The 23608-nt window shown below is 47.8% G+C and overlaps 5 protein-coding genes across 5 annotated transcripts; 4 read left to right on the forward strand and 1 right to left on the reverse strand.

Annotated features, from left to right (window-relative positions):
• Window positions 1-1193: 1193 nt before the first annotated feature.
• LAJ45_08552 (uncharacterized protein) lies at window positions 1194-2321 on the forward strand (the record flags this gene model as incomplete). The annotated part of the gene is made up of 2 exons (XM_046118102.1): window positions 1194-1489; window positions 1544-2321. The coding sequence occupies 2 exons, from the start codon at window positions 1194-1196 to the stop codon at window positions 2319-2321; spliced, it is 1074 nt and encodes a 357-aa protein (XP_045968700.1).
• Window positions 2322-4115: 1794 nt separating this feature from the next.
• Window positions 4116-5925, reverse strand: LAJ45_08553 (uncharacterized protein; the record flags this gene model as incomplete). The annotated part of the gene is made up of 3 exons (XM_046118103.1): window positions 4116-5384; window positions 5435-5788; window positions 5878-5925. The coding sequence occupies 3 exons, from the start codon at window positions 5923-5925 to the stop codon at window positions 4116-4118; spliced, it is 1671 nt and encodes a 556-aa protein (XP_045968701.1).
• A 3843-nt stretch (window positions 5926-9768) lies between these two features.
• Window positions 9769-12638, forward strand: LAJ45_08554 (uncharacterized protein; the record flags this gene model as incomplete). The annotated part of the gene is made up of 10 exons (XM_046118104.1): window positions 9769-9879; window positions 9938-10604; window positions 10659-10984; window positions 11042-11173; window positions 11232-11333; window positions 11411-11520; window positions 11577-11712; window positions 11777-12223; window positions 12277-12527; window positions 12590-12638. 10 exons carry the CDS (start codon window positions 9769-9771, stop codon window positions 12636-12638), a joined length of 2331 nt encoding a protein of 776 aa, XP_045968702.1.
• A 2802-nt stretch (window positions 12639-15440) lies between these two features.
• On the forward strand, window positions 15441-21017 carry LAJ45_08555 (uncharacterized protein; the record flags this gene model as incomplete). Its single annotated transcript, XM_046118105.1, has 5 exons — window positions 15441-15581; window positions 15651-15795; window positions 15868-19961; window positions 20016-20307; window positions 20368-21017. The coding sequence occupies 5 exons, from the start codon at window positions 15441-15443 to the stop codon at window positions 21015-21017; spliced, it is 5322 nt and encodes a 1773-aa protein (XP_045968703.1).
• A 516-nt stretch (window positions 21018-21533) lies between these two features.
• LAJ45_08556 (uncharacterized protein) lies at window positions 21534-23542 on the forward strand (the record flags this gene model as incomplete). Its single annotated transcript, XM_046118106.1, has 7 exons — window positions 21534-21536; window positions 21595-21652; window positions 21741-21831; window positions 21921-22480; window positions 22538-23295; window positions 23356-23457; window positions 23528-23542. The coding sequence occupies 7 exons, from the start codon at window positions 21534-21536 to the stop codon at window positions 23540-23542; spliced, it is 1587 nt and encodes a 528-aa protein (XP_045968704.1).
• Between the last annotated feature and the right edge of the window lie 66 nt (window positions 23543-23608).

Here is a 23608-nt window from a genome sequence, read left to right on the forward strand (position 1 = left end):
TGGGTTAGGGGGGAGGGTTCGGGTGTGGTGGTGATGAGGGGGTTTTATTGATTTATTGATTTATTGATTACACATATGGTTAATTGGGTCGTAGCTACACAAATGGCTTTTTTTTTTTTTTTCCCCTTTCCTTTTCCTTTTCCCTTTTCACTTTTCTTTACGGCATTAATTGTTTACGACCGCATGTTGTTTCAGGGCTATTTTGATTTTGATGGGTTACGGGCCGGCACTTGAGATGGATGGTGCGGGAAGGGAAGGGTGGTGTTTAATATAATAGCAGATGTGATATGAGACAGTTGGACGTGATGCTGTCCGGAGAGGTCCAACCTACCTAGTAGTACCAGTGACCACATACCTGGCTGGCTGGCTGGTTATCGGGGCTGGTATCCAGCTGGGATGATCTAGACGTCGGAGGTCCACGTTTTGGAAATCAGGCAGGCAATCAATCGATCAATCAATCAATGTGCCAATCTCTCTCTATCAATCAGTAGATTGTGTACATACTTATCTTGACGAGTAGAGTACTAGTCAAGATCATGACTACTACAATACCTACAGCTATCTACCTACCGCCATAACACGAAAAATTGGCTAGCTTCCAGAGATCAAAATTACTTGTGTGGGAAACTTCTGATGCAGATCGATGCCATTCAACCAATCACTCGAGCGATAATCCCTGGCCGGAGATAGCCAATTTTTCGAGTTTTGGCGGTACTCTCCAGTCTTATCCTTATCACTTGGCTCTCTCTCTGCTCGGTCATTTATTCCCTTCTGCTTCTTCCCGCAGAAGCTGAATGTTTGGTTTGCATGTGATGCGGTGCTTAGTGCGTGGTAATACTGCTGGATAGAGTAAAGACCATCACCAGGGCAGCAGCAGGGGTCCTCGCTTGCTTCCGCTAGGTTTTCCGAGAAAGGAACATGCCGAAGAGCTCGGACAGGAAGACGGACGGACGGGGACAGACCGTGGGGTGCGGGCGGCCTACGTAGAATTGGGCACTAGCTAGGGCCCTTTGTCCGTGCTCGGCTGCAGCTGGTTGCGTCATAGCTCATCCACCTGGCCATCTCGACATCGGGATATCGAAACACCACAGAACATCAACCTCAACCTCTAACCTCCACCCATCACCACCATATCATCAGTTAACCACTGCATATATCGCCAACTAATCACAATTAACCAATTCACAACCACAATGGCTCTCCCCCCCACCACCGCCATCTCCCCACCCCCCGTCCCCGCCTCCCTCGAGACCTACACCTTCCCCTCCTCCCGGCTGCAGCGCACCCTCTCCGACCCCACCAAGACCCCGCTAGTGCTCGTCGCCTGCGGCTCCTTCTCGCCAATCACCCACATGCACCTGCGCATGTTCGAGATGGCCGTCGACCACGTAAAGCAGAACATGTCCTCCACGCACGAGGTCGTCGCCGGCTACCTCTCGCCCGTCTCAGACCGCTACAACAAAGCCGGCCTCGCCAGCGCCCTACACCGGTATGCCCGCCCACCCACCCACCGCACATAGACTAACGCCCCACCGTCCCACAGCGTCCGCATGTGCGAGCTCGCATGCAACGAGGCCTCCACCTGGCTCATGGTCGACCCCTGGGAAGCCGTCCAGCCCGACTACCAGCCCACCGCCGTTGTCCTCGACCACTTTGCCCACTGCATCAACGACACCCTCGGCGGCATCTCGGGCGTCCCCGCCAAGATCATGCTCCTCGGCGGCTCGGACCTCCTGCAGACCATGTCGCAGCCCGGCGTGTGGTCCGCCGCAGACCTGGCCCACATCCTCGGCGACTACGGCCTGCTGGTGGTGGAGCGCAACGGTACGGACGTCAGTGAGGCGCTGGCGCCGCTGGCGCGCTGGCAGGATAATATTTGGATCGTTAGGCAGCTGATTGCGAATGATATCTCGAGTACGAGGATTAGGCAGCTGATTCGTCAGGGTATGAGTGTGAGGTATCTGTTGCCGGGGGTGGTGGTGGATTATATTAGAGAGCATAGGCTGTATGGGGAGCATGAGGAGTTCAAGGAGACGAGGAGTAGTAGTATGCCGCCGCTGTGTAGGGCGCATGGGAAGGGGACTTGTGTTCCTGGGGCGGCGGCGGCGGCGGCGGCGGTGGGAGGGGGTGGGGGTGGGGGAGGGGGGTTGTGCGTCCCGAGGGCGCCGCAGATGGTGAGGTGTGTTAGCGCGCAGCGGGAGAGGGCACCGAGTAAGATGAGGGAAGAGATGAGCATTGATAGTGATGATGATGGGGAGGTGGATGATGCGACGCAGAAGGTGGAGGAGGAGAATACTAGGGGCCGCAGACCGTCATCGTGAATTTGGTTGGCTTGCGTGATGACTAGGTTTTTTTTTTAATAATGCTTATAGACTAGGTAATGATGAATCATGGTATGAGGGTGGGTGTATAAAAATTGTGTTTTTATTCGTACTTGTACTTTTAGTTCTGGCTTCTGGGTGTGTTTTTTTGTTTGATATAGCAGCAGTAGCAGTAGCAGCATACACAAATCTTGAATAGCATAGGCATATGCCATGCATTCCACACATATACAACATCGTGCTTCAAACATCACTACAAGTATCTACAAGTATCTATGTATCTACATACTACTACTAAATCCCCACCCATCCATCCATCCTTACCAGAGCGAATAATCGAAATACAACCATCCACCTAGCTAGCTACCCCGTACCAATGTCAATATCAGCACCACCGCCAGCCAGCTCCAGCTCCAGCTCCACCATATAACTAATCAATATCAACACCACCACCACCACCACCACTACCACCACCACCGCGCAACAACCCAACCCAACCACGCGCACTGTCCCCATACCCACCCACCCAACCCACCCACCCGGCCAGCCGGTAATTGCTGATCTACATGCATACTCTACATAGTGGGGGGTCCCTGGCCTACCATAATTTCCTCCGATCCCGAGTGAACCCCAGCTAGCTAGCCGCGGGTTAGGGTTGGTGACGAGATAAATGGGCACAATTAAATATGGTACATAAATATTGGGTATGCACAATAGTAATTACTCCCCCCCCCCCCCCCCTTTTTTTTTCTTTCTCTTTCGCGGTCATGCGTGCGTGCGTGCGTGCGTGCGGGCGGGCGGTGAGTGGAATGGAGTGGGGTAGGGTGCAGGTTCAGTTCAGTTCAGGTGGACTGGACTGGACTATGTAGTTATGTCCAGGAGAGGTGGAAGGAAAGAGAGAGAGACAGAGTTGAATTGCAAATTTGCGAATTTGTGGATTGCAAAGCCGTATTACACACGCCAAAATGTTGTAAAGCCATTACTAGTCTCGGTTTTTCATAACAGCGTAGCTTGGATATTCTGACTACAAGTATAAAATAAAAAAATAAAAATAAAATAAAAAATAAAAAGGAAGAAAAGTTGGGGAAGGCTTGTATATATATATTTCCAATAAAGAAAGTAACGAAAGGAAAAAAAGAAAAGAAAAAAACAACCTCACTTCATATGTATGTAATGCATACATGCACGTATATCCTACACCAACCTACTCTACGTACAACGAGTAGAGCTAATACCCAGTCGATCCTGCAGTGATACAAGCTTAAGTATACACATGAGAAACGCCAAAAGAGGGGGATTGATCAATTGAGGAAGGAGGATGATGATGAGTAAAAAAAAATAAAGTTAGGAAAAGGTTTTCAACATGAAGAGAAAGAAAAATAAAGAAACAAGAAGCAAATAGACTAGAGCACTAACTACTACTACTACTACTACTACTACTACTGCTACTACTACTACTACTACTACTACTACATGTACCTACTAGAGTACTACTACTACATGTAGTGATCAATAGCGAAGGACCAAAAACGCCGCCCAACCCTGTCAGAGAAAACAAAATACAAAAGGAAAAAGAAAAAAGAAAAAAGTATACCATAATATTCACCTAGAACTATTACGACATACCCTGGTCCCTTTTTTTTTTTTTTTTACAAAGAGAAAGAAAAAAAGTAATAAAAAAAAGTAAAACAAAATGAAAAAAGAGTTGTGAACCTACCCGCCCTACCCGCTAGCCCACCCGCGTCTTCTCCTTTATATATATGTATATATCGGCTTGTCTTCATGTGATTGTTTTCAAAGGGTTTTGTACATCATCCACTCATTAACCGGGACATTAAACCTACACCCTCTCTGGAACCACCACTCTCTTGCCTGCTTCCCGCCGCCGATCGCGTCCTCCAGCGCAGCCTCAATATCGCACACACAGTACTCGACTCTAAGGCCACTCCGGCTCCACCACTCAAGAATGTCCGCACGATTAAACTTTGTCGCCTCAACAAGCACTTCTTTGTCGTAGACCAACCGCAGTCCACTTCTTTTCCACCATTCCAATACTTCGACTTCGCCACGGTAAGATGCACCTTTGAGCGCGTTGTGGTAGTTGAGCGAGAGCCCAGAGTTCTTCCACCACTCCAGCACATCAAGGTGGCCAAAGGAACTGGCAACATCCATAACAAGACCGTAACGCAAAGGGAGACCGCTGGACTTCCACCACTGGAGTACGTGGATGTGGCCTTCGCGGGATGCATCGTTGAGCGGCTCCTCATCGTAATCTCGAGGGAGCGCATTCGACTTATTGGGGTCACTGGCTGCTAACCACCAGGATAGAACCTCCGTTCTTGCAAAGTGACTAGCGAGGGTAGGAATCTTGAGTGTTGGTTCTGAGTATACTTTCATAAACTCCTTTGGAAATCGCTCGTGGAAGAAGGTAAGAAGGTCCAGATATCCAAACCGCACCATCGCCTTTGCACCGAATTTGGTAAATACTTCGCCGGGACGTGACGAAAGGAAGGAGGCAACATATGCGACGGACCCGGAAAGAATCGCGTAGTCAAGGCGTGTCCCGTTATGTTCCCAGTCCACGGAGCGCCGGAGGTTCGTACGAATTCCAAGTGCCACAGATAGTTCCCAATCGTTCAGGGTTTCGAAAATATCTGCCCAGAGTTCCGGTGGCAGAGGTGGATGGGTGGGAATCGTTGATGGGGACGTGGATTCCGCAAGGGAGTCAAGAGAGACCAATTGAGCCATGTCAACATCATCATCATAGGTGGTGGTTCCAAGAGATGGGGTGCTGTTGGTATTTGTATTGAGGGTATTGGTATTGGTGTTCGTATTTGTGTTATCATTTTGCTGTGGCCGTTCGTTAAATGATGATGCAGCGGATAGTGGTGGCGTAAAGCTGGCGGTTTGCTGGTGCGCAAGGTCGGTACGGTGAGAAAGATCGTGAACCGCCAGACGAAAGGCGAGTTCTTGGGGGTTGCCACATGTGGGGAGGGAGCGAAGTAAGAGTAGTATATGAAGCTCTTTTTCTGATAGACGAGAATATGCCGTGGTGACGGCGTTCTGGAGGAAGATGTTAGGATTGATAAACATGTAGGGGAAAAGAGGGTTACCTCTAACTCGTGACGATCCATGGAAGATATTTCGAGTGCCTTCTCAGGGCGATTACTTCTCATAAGCCTCTTCATGGTTGAGTCTTGTGGAGGCGTGAACTGCGAATGTGGTAATGGTGACGGACCTTCAGTGTCCATTGCAAATACCATATCTGCCCTCATTTCCGGATCCAAGTTGGCGACGGTACTAACAGATTTATCCCAATTTTTTAATTGCAAATTCCTAGGCGATTTGGTTCTTTGTCTGGTCTTTCCTCCCCAACAGCGTTTGAAGTGGTGGTGGGTGGTTGTGGTTGAGAATGGGTTGGCGGTGATGCCAAAGAACTGGGGGTGGATGACGGGTGATGCAAGAAGCTGAAGTGACAAGGGGTATGTGTCCAGATCAGATCAGTATGTTCCTAGCGTGTAAGGCAATGCCTCGAAAGAAATGAGAATGCTCGTACACATTTCAGGACAGGTTTGTGACTTCGGAGGCAGAAAGCACGATACATGCAAGCAAGAACGTCTCTTTTGTGAACAACCGAGTCTTGGAATAACTAACTACAACCATACTATTCTAAACCGTCTCCAACCGATAGCAACGCTTTTTAAACCAGGGATTAGCACCACCAGTCATTAATTTCAATAATAATACATATTATGGCCTTTTGAGTATTTCTGGAACTTCTCCTTGCTATTGTACTTGCTGATCTCTCGTGCGACCATCAGCCCATATTCGCGATGCAAAGGTGTTTTAATATACTAGTACTACCGCAGGTGATGTAGTTATGATGGTAGGTACAGTACAGCTACTGTATGTAGCCTTGCCCGATCCGCACTTATTAGGTCTGAGTTCTGGGTGCTTTCGGGTGTGTGGATTGTCCAAAGGAAACTATGGTACCTCACAGCTCGAAATTAATGTAGATGCCTACCCGGTTCTAGATGCACTGCAGACGCGGCAACATTCCTCGGGCAGCGTTAAAACTTCGCTCTTCAGCGAATTGTTGGTGGTTAGCCATCTCACCGGTCCGGTAGGTACTGCCACGGACAAGGAACAGCCTTCCGATTCGCCGTTCTGACTGTTTTCCGACGTGAAGCTTGAAGGGATAATGCGTTGGCCTTATCAGTCCATGTCAGCCTCTTATGTGCAGCGCACATGTTTAAATAACATCTATTAGCTGATCGCTTCTACCTCCAGTATAGTTGTTCACAGGGTGAGGACGAACACTAGGTGAAGACGAACCAGGGTTCTCAATATGGCAAGAAACAGCCAAGCTGCCCAAGTGATCTTTCTATTTGTCCAAAAATCCTACACCCAGTGTTCGTCCTCACCCTGTGAACGACTGTACTTACAGTATTGTATCTGCTCATTGTATAGCTGGGTTCATCCTTCAAGCTTCAGGCATCGAATTTCACAGCTCGTCACTTCGCCACGGTTATCCGCGGCTAGTTTTCGTCACACTGTATCACTCGCTATGCCCTTGCCTTTGTCCCGGGCGCCTTGGCTTCTCCTTGTTTGTTTGGTGTGTAAATATGTAATATTATCATTGACACCGGAATTGATCAGGCCTCCAATAATTTCCGGACTCTCCTGTGTTCCGCCCCATGTAGAGTGCGTACCTACATACCTACAGGCGGCATTAACCCCATTTTCCGGATAGACCATAGGACAAGGTCAGCCTTTTTCCCTTCCAATCGACAAGGTTCAATTTTATGATTAAGGCACCCCATGCTAACATGTATGCACAGGTAATATTTATCATCACTAACTAGGCTAGTACCAAGGATGACTCTCGACCCCAATCGCCAAGCGTGCGCAAGGCAAACAACGTGAGTCTTTGGCGTTTGATAGCCGGAAAAGGGTTGTAGGAATCTCCGTAACGGAAAAACTCGAGCAGAAAAAACTCTCTCGCCACACCAGGGTGTGATTTAACGCAAGTAGGGACGCCTGAGTGGGTGGCGCATGCAGTAGATTGCGAGTATTTGAACGCATCTCTCCCTGCATCCTTCTTCAACATCCACCACCCCTCATTCAATTCTCGAGGAGCTCTTGCATATACTATCGTGGATCCCCAAGGCCTTTGGCCTTGGGGATCCCTCTACCATTGTTTTCAGACAATTTTTTCCCTACGACCTCAAAGCTAGGTGCGGGGTCCAGCGCAAATTCAGGCATCCCGCGGTTGAAACGAATCGAAATCAATCCTATGAGAGTCGGAGGAGCAGAACTCTCTCAGGTAGATCGATGAAAAGTCTTAAATGACCGTTGAAAAATGAAAGAATCCTTGCAGTATATCTAAGCTACTCGATACACTGATCAGGGGGTGAGTCATAACATTCCTTCCATTTTACTTATTGGAATTTCCAAGTACTCATATCGATGTAGTACCTCGAACAAAAGCGATCGTGGAATATCTGGAACACTAGCTCGGGGTGTCTCGCTGCCGACTGATCGAACTCTATCATCATTCAAATGAAATTGTTGCTGGTGGGATGATGCTATGAACTCCTCTCTCCTAGGCCATAAACACATTCGAAAATAAAAACGAAACTTCTCCAAGTGGTGGTGGAGAATACGCGAGAGCTTGTGAAAGCTATTGCATCATCTGCACCAAGTCCAGATCGCTGAGACGAGGGCTGTAGACTGTCAACTTTCTGATCACATCGAACGAATCGCCGAACAAAACATGAATATTACGATCCCGGAGGACTCCCGTTCCTCTCCTAATTGAGGTTACGGGGGTGGCAGGAGGGAGGAATACGTGGTGGTGTTTGTTGAAGGACGAGGCTCTCCTGTGCCGCGCCATCCCACATCTACTTCGACTACATGGGGCTGGACTGGGAGCTGGTCAATGGGTATCCATTATAACACATTTCCAATTTTTCTTTATTTCATCAATATTCGGTTTTTCAAACACTTAATCAACGTACCTCCACAACAAAAACACTCCCATTAAATTATGAATCTCATCAGCTAAGATACTCGAACACACTAAATCCCACGACCGGCAAACCACACGTATACCCATATTATAACTATTTTTCTCTCGGAGAGCTGGACCTGGATTAATTCCTCATCCGGCAATCCACACGTATATTAGACTGCGACTTCGATGTTTCGCTTTGGAGCCGGGTTCATAGAGCTCTAAATACTCTATTTGAATCCGGGATAAGTTCAAACCCCCCGGCGGCCTTTCGCCGAATCTTCGCGCGAAAACTGGAGATCGGGCCTGGGGAGCACCTCCCTCTCCGGCGGAGGAAAAGTCCTTTGGGTCGCCTGCTTCAATTGATACCTATCCTGCGGGATAAGCATTTATAGGGTAGTTGGTAGCCTGGTGGTTGTGCCTCCCCCGGGGGTGACTTTGCATGGGGTAGTTGGTAGCCTGGTGGCTGTGCCTCTCCGTTACCCGCCTCCCCTCCTCCCCCTGCCATTCTCTCCCTAGCTTCCCTCGCGGGAATCTAGTTTCAGCTAGAATTAGTTTTGGGAGATCGCCTTACCCCATACACCGACCAACTCCATAAGCCATACCACTTCATCTAGTAAAGATAGTTAGCAAAATATTCAGAGAGCGACAACCATACGAAGGATCCGGGATCGCGGCCTGTCGGAGCTCAACACTCCTGGCATACACTCTCCCCCACACGAGGGCGTTTGTAGTGGTTCTAGTCACTGTACCCCACCTTCACCCAAAGCACATGTCAAGTCTCCCCGCGGGTGTCCTCCTGGCTGCGGCTGCCGCTCTGTTAAAGAGAGGCGGTCCGACTACTGCTTGAGAAAGGCGCCGCCCCAAACGCAGCGACTAAGAAGGACAAAAAACGAAAAGAATGAAGGAAGGAAGGAAGGAAGGAAGGAAGGAAGGAGAGAGGGATACATATAACGGAAGACACTGGGCGGGAGAATATAGAACGGAAGATGGAAGGAGAGAAGGAGGCGGTCAGGCACATATACTATTTTCGATATATCTGTACTATTAACGGTGTAAAAAAAAAAAAAAAAATTGAAAAAGAGAAAAAAAGTGGATCATGTGTGTGCAGCAACAAGATCCCACTTTAAAGTGTTGTCTTATCGAGTGATATGATGTGACTCGCACCTTCTTTCTGCTCACTATTTCGGTGGAAAAAAAACTCGTTGTAGGGCTTTAGATGGCTCTAAAAGAGCTGTAAAAAAAATCAAAACCTGCTGCCCATCTCAGACGTCTAACTCATCTGTAGTAGAATTAAGGGTCTAGGTCGACGTCAGGTCATTGATTGCAGTCCCTTGGCAGCAAGTACCCTGGTCAGGCTTGGCACCGATTCTAGGAGTTCATGCTTCAATTTTGAGCCGCAAGCCCAGCAACATCAGACCTCCAACAGCAGCTATGAATTCCGCTGCTAGAAAGCTCCAACTACAAACCGTCGTAAAGTCGGTACTTTCGCTTCGTCCACAGGGGACCGGCGCACCGCCAAGTCTCAAAGCTAGCGTGCACCAGGTTTGTTGAGTTTCTATTCCTGACGGCCAGTTCAAGTGTTTACTGAGGAGGTCTTCAGCTTCTACATGCTCCGTCGGACACAGACCACATTGACCAGCTCATTACTACTATTAAGGATGCCACTGTAGAGGGCCGTGAAGACCAGCTTATGTATGAGCTTGACAAGTTCTCTAACGAACGGGAAACTGAAATTGAGCGCTTGTGCAATAACAATCACCAGGACTTTGTCTCCTCCGTCAACCAGCTACTGAATGTCAGGAAGGGAACTGTAGATTTGACGGAGGAGATACTGAAGCTAAACCAATCGATCCAAGGGTCTACGGAGAAGCTAGTGGAGCAGAAGAAAGCCTTGGTGGACTCGCGAGATGTTAGACAAAACATTGACGAAGCGACACAGGCTTTACGGCTTTGCTTGGAGGTGCTAGGGCTGGCGAATCGTGTTGGCGACCTCTTGAGGGCAAAGAAGCACTATGCAGCTTTGCGAACGCTAGACGAGCTACAGAATGTGCACCTCAAAGAGGTGATGCAATATGAAGTTGCCGACATGATCCGGAAGTCCGTCCCAGCGATGCAAGGAATGGTCAAAGAAGCGGTCATGACGGATCTCAACAGCTGGCTTTACAGGATCCGTGAGAGTTCTGTGCTCTTAGGGCAGATAGCATTTGATCAGACTGAGCTCCGCCGACGCCGACAAAAGGACCGGATCGAGAAGTCGCCGTATTTGCGTAAGTTTTCATTCATGATGGTTGAATGTTCCCGCCTAAAACTCCCGGATATAGGATCCTTCAAGCTCAACTCCGCGATTGAACTGGTGCTTGATGAACGGGAAGAGTTCGATGTACTTGATAATGAAAATGTCAACATTGACTTTACACCATTATTCGAGTGTCTTCACATTCATGAAGCTCTCGGAGAGAGAGACGAGTTCAGAGTCACATATGCGAACGTGAGACGGCAGCAGAAAGAGCTACTTCTATCGGGGTCTTTGAACTTCATGAATGAAGATATATCCGGCTTGAACCGGCTTTTGGAAGACATAGCTGGTTTTGCTATTGTCGAGAGAGAAACAATGAAAAAGACAATAAGCTTCCGATCGGCTGTAGATGTAAATAGCTTTATCCTACCCGGATCACCTGGCTTACTTTTACTTACCCATAAATAGGTTGACGAACTATGGGACTCAATGTGCAAAAAAGCCATCAATATCATCTCACCAGCCCTGGAAAATATTACTGATGCCGATAATCTTCTCAAAGTCAAAAATGTCCTCGCATTATTTATACAAACCATGGACGTAAGTGGGTCGTTTATGAATCTTCTTTTGAGCAACTGAGTGTTAATCTTCCTACCAGAGCTGGGGATATTCTGTAGAAGCGCTTGATCAGTTCCTACTAGTGCTCTTTGAGAAATACTCGGAACGCCTAAAAAAGGAATTCAGTGCCGGCTTTAAAGAAGTATTTTTGATGCCCCCCCGCACGCCCTCCCCTTATCGGATTTCATGTGTACAGGTCTCATTGACACCACTTTATAGATTGTCACCAGTGATGACTACATGCCAATGCCGGTCAACACCCCTGAGGAATATGCCAATGTTGTCAACGTGAGTTGGTATAAGCCTGAAAAAGAAAAGGAGGAGATAGAGTATGTCAATGCCCCACTGCTGCAAGATATCACGAGCTCTAACTCACTGTTACCAGGTTCCCCATTGTGCTACCGTTCTCGCAAATGTATCCACTGTGCTGTATCGACATACGTAACTTCCTGAACAAGTATTACTTCTTCTCCGATGAGTACTTCACACACCAAAGCGCAATCGACGAGGAACTCAAAAACGTGGGTCACGCCACTCACCTCTCCTCTTAACCAAGAAGTGTACTGACATTTATCATACCTGTAGTCATTAGATGAGCTCCTATGTAACGTAGTTTGTACTGCCCTTGTGGAGCGCCTCGGCTCCAAATACCTTGGCCAAATTGTGCAAATCCTCATCAACCTCGAACAATTCGAGTACGCTTGCCAGGAGCTTGAGGTGCTCCTCGTGGAGGCACGACAGTCCAACCATGGCGGCGAAATCTCGCTCAAGGCTACTGAGCAGTTCCGCGCCGAGAAAAAGACCGCCGAGAAGCGTATCTTCGAGTTAGTCAACAGCAAGATTGACGATCTTGTGGAGACTGCAGAGTATAACTGGATGGCAACTAAAAAGCAGGGACAGCCCAGCGAGTACTTGCAGCAGATGACGCTGTTTTTGGGTAATATCATGAGCTCAACACTGCTAGGCTTACCCAAGGATATCAAAGGGTTGATCTACTTTGATGCTCTATCCCATATCGCTACTTCAATTTTGGTGCGCCACTTTCTTCCCCAATGTCTCTTATTCAAGCTAATTTATGCTCGCAGGCCCTACCACTTGCCGACTCCGTCAAGAAAATCACCAAAATTGCTGTCGCAGACCTAGACCTAGACGCACGTTATCTCCAGGACTTTGTCGCCAGCCTCAACGAGCCGCTTCTCCTGCAGATCTTCGAGGAGCTACGACAGACGATCGATCTTCTTCAGAGCGATAATGCAGATGAATTCTATAGCATTGACACTAGGATGAGGAAGTACTCTAATGTCAACCCAATGAACGGACCTATATTGCTGGAGAAGTAAGTCTTTTCTCTCTCTCGTTGTGACCAGAAATTTGGGCTTTTTCTGACTCGGATATTAGACTGGTGGTCCCATCTGCTGCAAAGACGGGGTTGGCGAGATTCAGATAGAGTACTGAAAGAGTGGGGAAAAAATGGGGGGGTAATGGTTATTGAGCGGTTTTGTAGTTACGGGGAGCTTGATTACCTTTATGTTATAGCGGACTCAGGCAAGGAAGGGGGTTTGGGGCCTTGCGATAATTTCTTTGTTCAAATGATACACTAATAAACGTAAATCATAAAATTGGCTAAATTGGAATTCTGCCATGCGATTGCGATTATGTATCGAGTGACCATCTATGACTGGGGGGGTATGTCCGTCAATGATTTAAACTAAATGCTGAAGCTCCCAAAGCCAACACAAAAGTCAACATCAGCATCAACGCAAACCAGCGGATAATCCAGCTAGATACAAGTGCATCGAGGTTATTTCTTGTCCCCTAAATATTAGCGGTTTTATCCAACATTACATGCAAGATATGTAGACTGTGAGTTTAAACCTTGGTTCAAGACCACATATAGGCTCCCGCGTGCGTGAACTGGGGCTAGTCTATATGCCCATGTGTAACTCTTCTCAGTGGTAAAACCGCCTACTTTAAGGATTGGGGGCCTGATTCTTCGCTTTAGTCGGGACCTGGTTACCACTGCCACGCTGACACAACTGCATGTAGTAGCACCGGTGCCACCATTCAAGGAGAGTTCTTCCCAACTCATGGTAGCTCGCCACACGGCATTTACGTTTATCATCCGGTTACCCATAACGTGCTAGCGGAATGAACTCGAGTACTTTCTGGCTGCTTTCGCGGAGAGCCATGACGTATTTTCTGCCAAGATTCTGGAGTTTAAACCAGTTCATTGATTGCGCCTAGAGGTGTCTGTAGGGGTATCTTTAATAAGTCTTGTAAGGTTGATATCGTTTTTGTTCTAGATGAAATAGCTGCCTTTGGCGGAGGACAATCAAAGACTTTCACGTATCTATGAGGTCGAAAGAGTAAGGGCATAGAACATTACGCCAGGCGCCGGTACTGTCGTGTTTCTATGCATAAGTTACCTACTCAGCTGAGCTGGTCTACAGTGCGTCTATATCCTATAACTAATTGTGTTTGTTTCTCGCTCCTATTACTGGCAGTTGGTTGAAAAGAACTGCCACGTCCATTCATCACGTCCAACACGGTATACATACATGTATCGGTAGCCCAAGTATCCCAGCTAGGACCTTACGGAATCACTACTAGAATCTCTATCATAATCTTGGTGAAGCTAATATAAGTTTAGGCGTTGAGGTGTCACCTCAGGATGCGGCAGGAAATGACTCCACACTCGAGTATACCAGAGCGGCTGTTTCTCTAGCCAGAGAATTTTGAGGTCACTTGTGGGTATATATATATATTACATACATTCACCTTAGATAATCACTAAAACAGCAAACAAAACCCTGACATTGGAAGGCGCCTTGAGTATCGCAAACCGCAAGCTATTCTACATTCCGTCGTTTTTCTCGTTAAAAAAAAAAATCCACAGAATGTTATGTTGAAATTTTTTAAGTGAATCAAGAGGGTGGGAGGAGGTCCGTTTGTGTGGTAGTTAAAAAATCTCTAACTGCATGTTACAGATTTTTTACCTTTGGCTAACCACTGTCCGTAAAGTACAACGGTTGATTCTGCTTGAGTTTATTATCTTAGTCCTTTGCCCGATATCAAGTGTTCATCACCTATGGACTAGATGGATTGCTGTCATGAATCAAGAGGATCAACGGTTTTCAGGCCCGAGTGATTATTTATGATTTAAATTGACAAGGTATAGATTGATTATCAACAATTACAAGAATACAGGAATAAATTTGTCGAGTCCACATGTATGTTTAATTAAACCACAATCTAGCTTCATTGGACTGCAGTTATCGTATGCCTTCACAGTGGGGAGTACTAGTGGCTACTGCATTTAACCCAATTGACAATTCTGTGAAAATAACGTCCATGACGGCCGGAGATCTAGAAGCTAAAGCGAAAGTTAAGGCACGATTGAATTTCGCAGGAACTGGGAACGCATAGAATAGGAGTTATGAGTTACAGCATGTTCTATAGTGAATCGTCCGTTATAGCTGTGTATCATTCGTTTCTTCATGTGCGACCTTTTTTTGTCTGCTACAGATCGTCTGCTACAGATCGTCTAGAAGTAGCTAGGTAAAGTACAGTACGATGCCAGTCGTGAGCGTCAGGCGCGGCGTCGCAACGCCCCCCGAACCATCACGGGTACCAGCACAGCAACCACAATTGATCCTTTGGAGAGCTGAATTTTTGTATAGTTGTTAAATATTAGATAAATAACAATGATTTGACATTTAATATCTTGTGTACCAACCCGCCGTGGAAAGGTTGTGGAAATCTGGTTGCGCGCGGCGTTGCGACGCCGCGCCTGACGCTCACGACTGGCATCGTACTGTACATACATGTAGGTACATGTAGTGCAGAAAGCCAAGCGTTGGGTTTTGGTGATGAAGATGGGCACAGTGCTTCGATTCCACCTATGCGTTCAATATAAACCAGGTATGGGCAATAAATACATGATAGATTCTTGGATTTGATTTGAGGTCCTGTGTTTGAGGTCCCAATCAGTATGCGCGCGTCTCAAACGCGTTATGGCTAAGTGACGCGTTTGCGCCACATGACTACAGGTGCCCCAAATCACTGGTGGACACGAGCCTCACCTGAAGCTCAAAACCCACAACACCTTCGTCATACACAACCCATACCTCGATAATTAGCTTGCACTCATATTTTTTCTTGTTTGACTGTACCTGGAGTTTGCATATCTTTATACCCACTTCACGCGTCTACTTTTGCTCGATCAAGGGCACAAGGGTGAGAGATAATCATGGCGTTCCAGGATTCAAACCCTTTCGGTGTTCTGGCAGACACCCAGTCCCCATCGGCGGCGGCGGCGGCGGCTGGATCACCACCCCAGGTTCAACTCGTGGGCGCTGAGGGCGAGGAGCCACTGGAGGTTGTTATTGAGGTAATTCAGAATAAACTCTAACCCGGCCAAGCAACTTGCAGATTACTGACAGAACACTATTCGTGCTAGAATGTTGGGTTTCTGGCTTTAGGCGGCGACATCAAGGTCAAAGTTCTACCAAAAGGATATGATAAGGACTCATTACCACCATCGAGCGCATCGTTATTTTCTATCGCAAATAGGAGCGGGCTGTTTGCCGCCGCAGCACATTCAGGTATGTCGCAGCATCGGAAACTTCACTAACTAGACATCAGGCGATAAACATATCTACTAACTTATTGTATAGATTTGGTCGTTGGCAGCACCTCATCTCTTCGTGAAACTTTTGCTAGCGCATCTGATGGCATTGCAGAGCATCGCCCCCAACTTTCCCTTTCGTTGCCCGCAAACATTTCGCACATCGCATTCACGGCAGATGAATCACATCTTGTAGTTGGCTCTGCTTCGGGAGGACTTGTGGTTTATTCCGTCAGCGCACTTAGTAACAGTAATGCGCAACCTCTATTTGAGCTGGGAACGGGTGGTGTTGGGCTGAGAGAGATGAAGCCTAATCCAGCAACGCCTGAATTGGTGGCAGTTGTCACCACCAACGGGGATGTTCAAATGGTAAACATAAGCACAAGAGGATGGGAGGAAGGGTCGAATGGCCCGATATTGAAGACAGGCGCATCAACTGTCTCCTGGAGTCAACGTGGAAAACAAATTGTTTGCGGAATGGGAGATGGAACTGGCTGGCAGATGACACCCCAAGGAGAAGGAAAGGCTGTTTTACCGTCAGTTCCTGGCCTGGAAAACCATTTCGTCTCATCCATTGTCTGGTTGGAAAACCATCTTTTTATCACAACTCACACCCCAGTCCCAGCAGAACCACAGAACAATGACTCTCTTTTCCATGTATTGGTTCGGACCGGCTCTTCATTCACATATACCAGGCTCCCAGACCCTGTTCCCCCATATGGCTTGGACAGTCGAACACCACCTTATTTCTTTCATGCCCTCATCAAACAATACGCCCCGAGCTTGAAGGATATGATCATATTCTCAAATACTTGCTCGTCAGACATTGGCCTTATCAGCCGCTTCTCCACGGCAGTAGCTGGCGAACCTCCTGCGCCTGCTGATGCTTGGATAACTTCGTCGATTGGTGACGATACCCGCCGTGCACAGCTGCCTTTGTCTGGGGCCGATTTCCAAGATACCTCTGTTATGGGCATGGCGCTTGATCTTAGCAACAAAGAAAATGTCAAACGCCCTGTTGGCGGAGAGGAAATTGAAGAATCCCCGGGGCCATTACCTATCCTGATGGTTCTGAATCATGAGGGTTTATTATGCGCATGGCACGTAATCTACAACGATGCTATGGAACAGCGCGAAAAGTACACCGGAATGATGGTCTATTCACCACAGGACCAGCAGCAGCAGCAGCAGCAGCAGCAACAACCTCCACGGCCGGGGACTCCCCCTAGGACATCATTTGCAGCTGCTGCGCCGACTGCAGGCACCAGCTCCCCATTTGGAGCGTTTGCCACTAAACCCGGACCTAGCGCGTTTGGTACGGCCAGACCAGCTTTTGGTGCCCCTAGTTTTGGAACGCCAAGTATGGGTTCACCTTTTGCGGGCGCTGCCTCAGCTCAGACTTCAGGGAGTGCCTTTGGTCAGCCATCGGCGCTAGGTGCATCGTCGCCATTTGCAAAGGCAGCAGCTATGGGCCCGACCACGTCTGGGAGCGCTTTCGGTCAAACCTCAGCCCTAGGACAGACTTCAGGAACTGCTTTTGGCCAACCCTCAGTATTAGGGGGGACTTCATCTCCATTTGCTAAGGCAGCGGCTTCAGGTACCACCTCCGGGAGTGCTTTTGGCCAGCCATCTGCCCTGGGAGGTTCACCATCCCCGTTTGCGGGTGCAGCGTTAGTGGGCCCTGCCACATCCACCCCAGCATTCGGAGCACCAACTTCTCTTGGGCTAGGAAAGAGCTCAACACCGGGGTTTGGTCAAACGGCGCCACTCGGGAGTACAGGGGCATTAGGAAGTTTGAGTAGCGGGTTTGGTGCATACGCAGACAAAGCTGGGTTTGGTGCATACGCAGACAAAGCTGGGTTTGCTGCTGCCGCCGCACCTTCCGCAGGTGCCACACCAGTATGGGCTAGTTCGGGCAAGGGGTTTAATACAGACCCCACACCTTCTGCATTTACGGCTTCGAATACATCTGGTTTTGGATCTCTCGCGGGCAGCGGGTTTAAAATCTCAAGCGGGTTCAAGCCTGACTCGTCAACTGCAGATGAAACGACAGCTCCCTCAAACGCTGGAAGTAGTTTTGGATTAGGTGGTGGATTCAGGGATGCCTTGGGCACTACACAGGCCACACCAAGAGGGTTCAGCGATCAAGGGCCGAAAGACGCGGACATGGATAGCGATGCCGAGCACGATAATAATGCAAGTGATGATGATGAAGATGCCCCTCCTCCGACTAGGCTTCAGGGCGGCCCATCGCAACCAACTGCTTCAACGCCTTTCTCAAGAACTGCTGGTTTACCAAGTGGAATCTTTGCGAAAGCCAGTGCCGAAGCGTCAAAATCTAGCCCGTTTGCAGCAGTTAATAAGCCCGCTGGATCAGAATCTCCATTTGCACAGTCGCCATTTGGACCTAGCAAGACTGATCCAAAGTCATCACCGTTTGGTGCGGTTGCCAGTGGTTCGCCATTTACCCATGGCAAGGCTGCGTTTGCGCCATTACCTCCCAGTAGCACACCGTCACCTTTTTCTGGCTGGGGTAGCGTGAAGCAGACCACAAGTCCTTTCACTACTGGTGCTCAACCCATGAAACCAGCGTTCGGAAGTACCGGTTTTGGTGCCTTTGCTCCGAAACCGCAGCCCTCAAGTACAGAAAGGTCGACGCCGCCAGTGACTAGTCAGCCTGAAGCTGCGCCGTTACCACCAGATTTTACCCTGTCCAAAGCGAAATCAGAGACAACTGAGAATCTTGTGCCAGATGCCCCTCTACCTCCAGATGTTACCTCTTCGAAGAAAGAGACTAAGCAGGAGCTCAATGCTGAGGACGCTCCTTTACCACCCGATTTTACATCAGTCAAGAAAGAATCCAAACAAGACTCTAACGCGGAGGATGCGCCATTGCCACCGGATTTCACTTCTCAGAAGGCTGACAAGGGAGATCGTCTTGAAAGCGCCCCTGAAGATGCACCGTTGCCACCCGATTTTACAAAGAGTAAGGAGAAGACCGCAGAGGAGGAAATCCCAAGCTTGCCTGTAGATGAATCGGAGGATGAAGGAATCGAAGCTCACGACGAGGAGACTTTTGACGATGACGAGGGCGATGATGAGCAAGATGATGAAGAAGACGATGGAGAAGGCGAAGAAGATGATGAAGAAGAGGAAGAGGAAGACGAAGACGAAGACGAAGACGAAGACGAAGACGAAGACGAAGAGGACGAAGAGGACGAAGATGAAGATGAAGACGAGGATGGTGAGGAAGACGTATGGCTCAAGGAGCAGCAAGAGCGCCCCGTGACTCCCAAAGAATTCAACTACGAACCCAAGCCAAAACTCTCAACAACAAGTCCAAGCACGTCTAACATCTTTGGGTCCAACACATCCTTCAAAGATACGATTGGCACTGTCGACAAAGCTGCTCCATTCGCTGGTCTGTTTGGCAGTAAACCAACACCTAGCAAAGAAATTGAACATGGGAAAACTCCAACCAAAACAAGTTCTTTGTTCGGAGCGCCAAAAAGCAAATCGCCAGGACATGGAGTCACTCCGCCTTCTGGGAAGGATAAATTATCCAGATCTGGCTCTGGAATGGGTGGAAGTGGGATGTTCAGCAAGGCAAAGAAGGTAGGAGCTGCAGAAATCGGGAAGTCTGTTACCACACCAGCTCCTGCATCTAGTTCGTCGCCTTTCCCTACACCTTCACCAATTCCTGCCCCTGCCCCCACAGCTTTTTCTGCTGCTATCAACAAGGCAGGATTCGCAGCGCCTTCTTCGGGGTCCCCGCCACCATCTTCATTTCCCCAAACCTCTCTGGCGCCTAAATCTCTAGGTTCTACCCCACCTGCTGCAGGCAGACCACAGCCGGGTCCATTCAACAGAACTGCATCTGCTCCTTCCCCGCTCGGCGGAACGAACTTTGGCTCACCTACAGCCCAGCTGCAAACCAGAAGTAGTCCGCTCTCAGCGCCATCATTTCAACAGGCACCGAAGGAGGCCGAGAAGATCGAAGAACCAGATAGTGATTTGGACCTAGACAAGGAATTTAATGAACTCGACGATGAAAAGGTTCGAAGGAAGCTTCAAAGAGGGACGATCAAGCCGCTTGAAAACTTGCCCAAGATTAAGAATATGGGAGAAATTCAGCTCTCAGATGTAAGCATTTTTGTTAGTCGCCGGTAAAAGCCGATTTGCTAATCTATGGTATAGGATTTTAATGAAGTCTTTGACGCTATATACCTCAATGGTAACATGATGGTCAACAGGCTTGGTCTAACAGTTAGAGGTATGGCAGCATATCACATGGCCCAGACTCAACCTACCGCCGATTGCAAGCACGAAAGTGCAAAAGACATGAAACAGCCTAAGGACTGGAAGCTCTGTGAACTCGAAAAAGTTCGAAAAATATTGGAAGAGGTATTGGATGGTGTGAAGAAAGAGAACAAGGGAAATGAAGAACTGGAAGCGCAGTATGAAGCCGCAAACAAGGGATTCATTAAGCGTTCGTTACCTATTATATCTTATTATGACGATTCTTTACTCTTTACTAACCTTAAGGTAGTGGATACCAAAGACGCGGAAATCAAGCGCTTGCTTGCAGTTCACAACGATCCCCGAGCAGCCGCCCTAGCCCGCGCCAGAACCCTGACATCTGAGCAACACCTACAGCAAATAAAGCTTCGCAAGGAGTATACCCGTGTTGAGAAACTCCTCAAAGACGCCGAAAAGGAAGTCACGCAGCTTAAGGCCAAAATAGCCTCCCGAGACAAGAACAACGCGGGCACAGTTGTCCCCCCAACTGTTGAGGCGGTTCGTAACACTATTATGAAACTCACCGGCATGGTTGAGCGTAAAAATGGAGATATCGAATATCTTGCCGATCGTCTTAACAGAGTCAAGCTGAAGAGCAGAAGCATCTCTGTGACACCTGGTGGTCGGTCTAGACTTATGTCCCCCGATATCGGCGTAAGATCTGAAGCACCATCAATGAGATTTAGTACACCCGAAAGAGGACTTGGTGGTAGTATTGGGCCATCGTTCGGAAGTGTTCCAACGCCCGTACTGACACTCACGGATCCGACTGATGTTGCTGTAGCAAGGGAGGAGAAGAAGGCTAGGAGGGAAATGGGGAATAGATTGAGGGGCGTACTAGAGAAAAATGGCCCCAGGGTCACAGGAGGACAAGGGCAAGGGAATTATTTTATGAAATAGGAGTTGTCGTTCTGTTCACGTTAAAGGAAAACTCTATATGTCGGAGGGTGCGGGCTATTTCTTTTTTGTCTCTAGCGATGCTCGAAGATTTCTGTAATTCACCTCTCAAACTGTAGTTAGGATAAGAATTATTGTTTTGAGTTATGGAAACCTATGATCTATGACTGTTCATGTCCCATCATCTGATATTGAGTAGGAGAGGGTGCATAGTGTTGCTTTTCTCTCTCCGATTTTACATTTTTAGACTGTTTTCCCATTTTTTTTACTTAAGAAAGTAATCAGAGGGATTGAATTTAGTCCGAAAACTCACTTTCAAGCTCTTATTACTTTTCTTTAATCGCGGTTTTTGGTGGTGTTCTCAACAAACGCAATAATATCATTGACACCAAGTCAAAAGTAGGGTAACCTGACTCTTATATTCAGATCACGTGCTCGGGGTGCTGTCCCTCGTTCAAGTTTCCGTCTCACCAAATTATTTCGGTACCCCGCCATACATAGTCAAAAAACAAACGAACAATGGTAAATCATTCACCGCATCCAAAAATCGTTCTATCAAAGCTAACTTGATATCTCGTAGAGTAATCCCACACAAATCTTTGGAGAGGACGTTACGGAGGAGAGGGGAGAAAATGCCAGTACGTTAACCCCCACCTCCGAATCTCATAATCGATTGAAGATAAGAGTGTGATAGGTAGTAGGGGGATACTGATTGGTATATGATAGGATTGTCCGCTTTTGTTGGTGCGATAGCTGTAGGGGATTTGGTTAAGACGACTTTAGGTCCGAAGGGGATGGACAAGATATTACAGTCAGCGTGAGTATAAACACACCCTATCAACATTTGATGCAATGAAGCTTTCCATCGAATGGAGAACAAATCTGACAATCAAATGATGGAAACAGCTCGACAGGACAGATAATGGTGACTAACGACGGTGCCACCATCCTGAAGTCGATAGCGCTCGACAATGCTGCTGCTAAGGTTCTTGTCAACATCTCAAAGGTCCAAGACGACGAAGTTGGTGATGGTACCACATCTGTAACTGTCCTTGCTGCAGAGCTCCTTCGCGAAGCAGAGAAACTTGTCGATCAAAAGATTCACCCTCAGACCATCATTGACGGATACAGGGTCGCATCTGCAGCTGCTCTTGAGGCATTAAGGAACAGTGCAGTTGATCACAGGGAGGATGCGGAGAAATTCAAGCAAGATCTTCTGAGTATCTCTAGGACAACGCTGAGCTCCAAGGTCCTGTCCCAGGACAAGGAGCACTTTTCTAAGCTTGCAGTGGACGCGGTTCTTAGGTTGAAGGGAAGTACCAATTTGAACAACATTCAGATCATCAAGAAAGCAGGAGGAAAGCTTAGTGATTCGTATTTGGATGAGGGTTTTATTTTGGATAAAAGAATTGGTGTCAACCAGCCAAAGAGACTTGAGAAAGCCAAGATCCTTGTGGCCAATACCGGTAAGTCTTCGAAACATTACCTTTCATAGCTGTTGTTACATGTCTAACAGCTCGTAGCTATGGATACCGATAAAATCAAGATATTTGGCGCTCGTGTCAAAGTTGATTCTACCGGCAAACTCGCCGAGCTTGAAAAGGCTGAACGTGAAAAGATGCGTGCCAAGGTTGAGAAGATCAAGGCTCATGGTATCAACTGTTTTGTCAACCGTCAGCTGATCTATAACTGGCCTGAACAATTGTTTGCGGATGCTGGAATCATATCTATTGAGCATGCTGACTTTGACGGCATTGAGCGCCTTGCTCTTGTTACCGGGGGTGAAATTACCTCTACTTTCGATCATCCTGAGTCTGTCAAGCTAGGCCAATGTGATCTTATCGAAGAGGTCATCATCGGAGAAGATACTTTGATCAAGTTCTCTGGTGTCGCAGCTGGCGAGGCATGCACAATAGTTCTTAGGGGAGCTACCGAGCAGCTGTTAGACGAGGCTGAGAGGTCTCTCCATGATGCTCTTTCCGTTCTCTCTCAGACTGTTGTGGAGACCAGAACTGTTCTCGGCGGAGGTTGCTCGGAGATGATCATGAGTAAAGCGGTTGAGCAGGCTGCACAGAATACCCCAGGAAAAAAGGCCCTTGCCATCGAAGCATTTGGCAGGGCACTGAGGCAACTCCCAACAATTTTGGCCGACAACGCGGGTTTTGACAGCAGTGAATTGGTTGCGAAGTTGCGTGCCGCTATCAACAACGGAATGTCCAGCTCTGGACTAGATCTGTACTACCCAGGTGGAAGAATCGGAGATATGAGAGAACTTGGCGTGGTATGTTCAGCGTGGGCGTTGTCGTTATTATTCTTAGCTAATGTGAATTATACGTAACAGATTGAAAGTTACAAACTTAAACGTGCTGTTGTCTCATCTGCATCAGAGGCTACAGAGATGTTGCTTAGAGTCGATAGTATTGTCAGATCAAAGCCAAGAATGGTAAGTCATCGGATATCTTTATAGTATTTACACCTATTATAATTGCTAATCTTATATTCTTTCTTGACAGCGTGAGCGCCATTAGTTGACTTTAGGAGAGATACCGACACAAAAGCAATAGATTCTTTTTTTTTGCAATATGGTATTCCAA

Source organism: Morchella importuna (assembly GCF_003444635.1).
Source record: "Morchella importuna strain M04M26 chromosome Unknown Morimp01GS030, whole genome shotgun sequence".
Taxonomy (NCBI): domain Eukaryota; kingdom Fungi; phylum Ascomycota; class Pezizomycetes; order Pezizales; family Morchellaceae; genus Morchella; species Morchella importuna.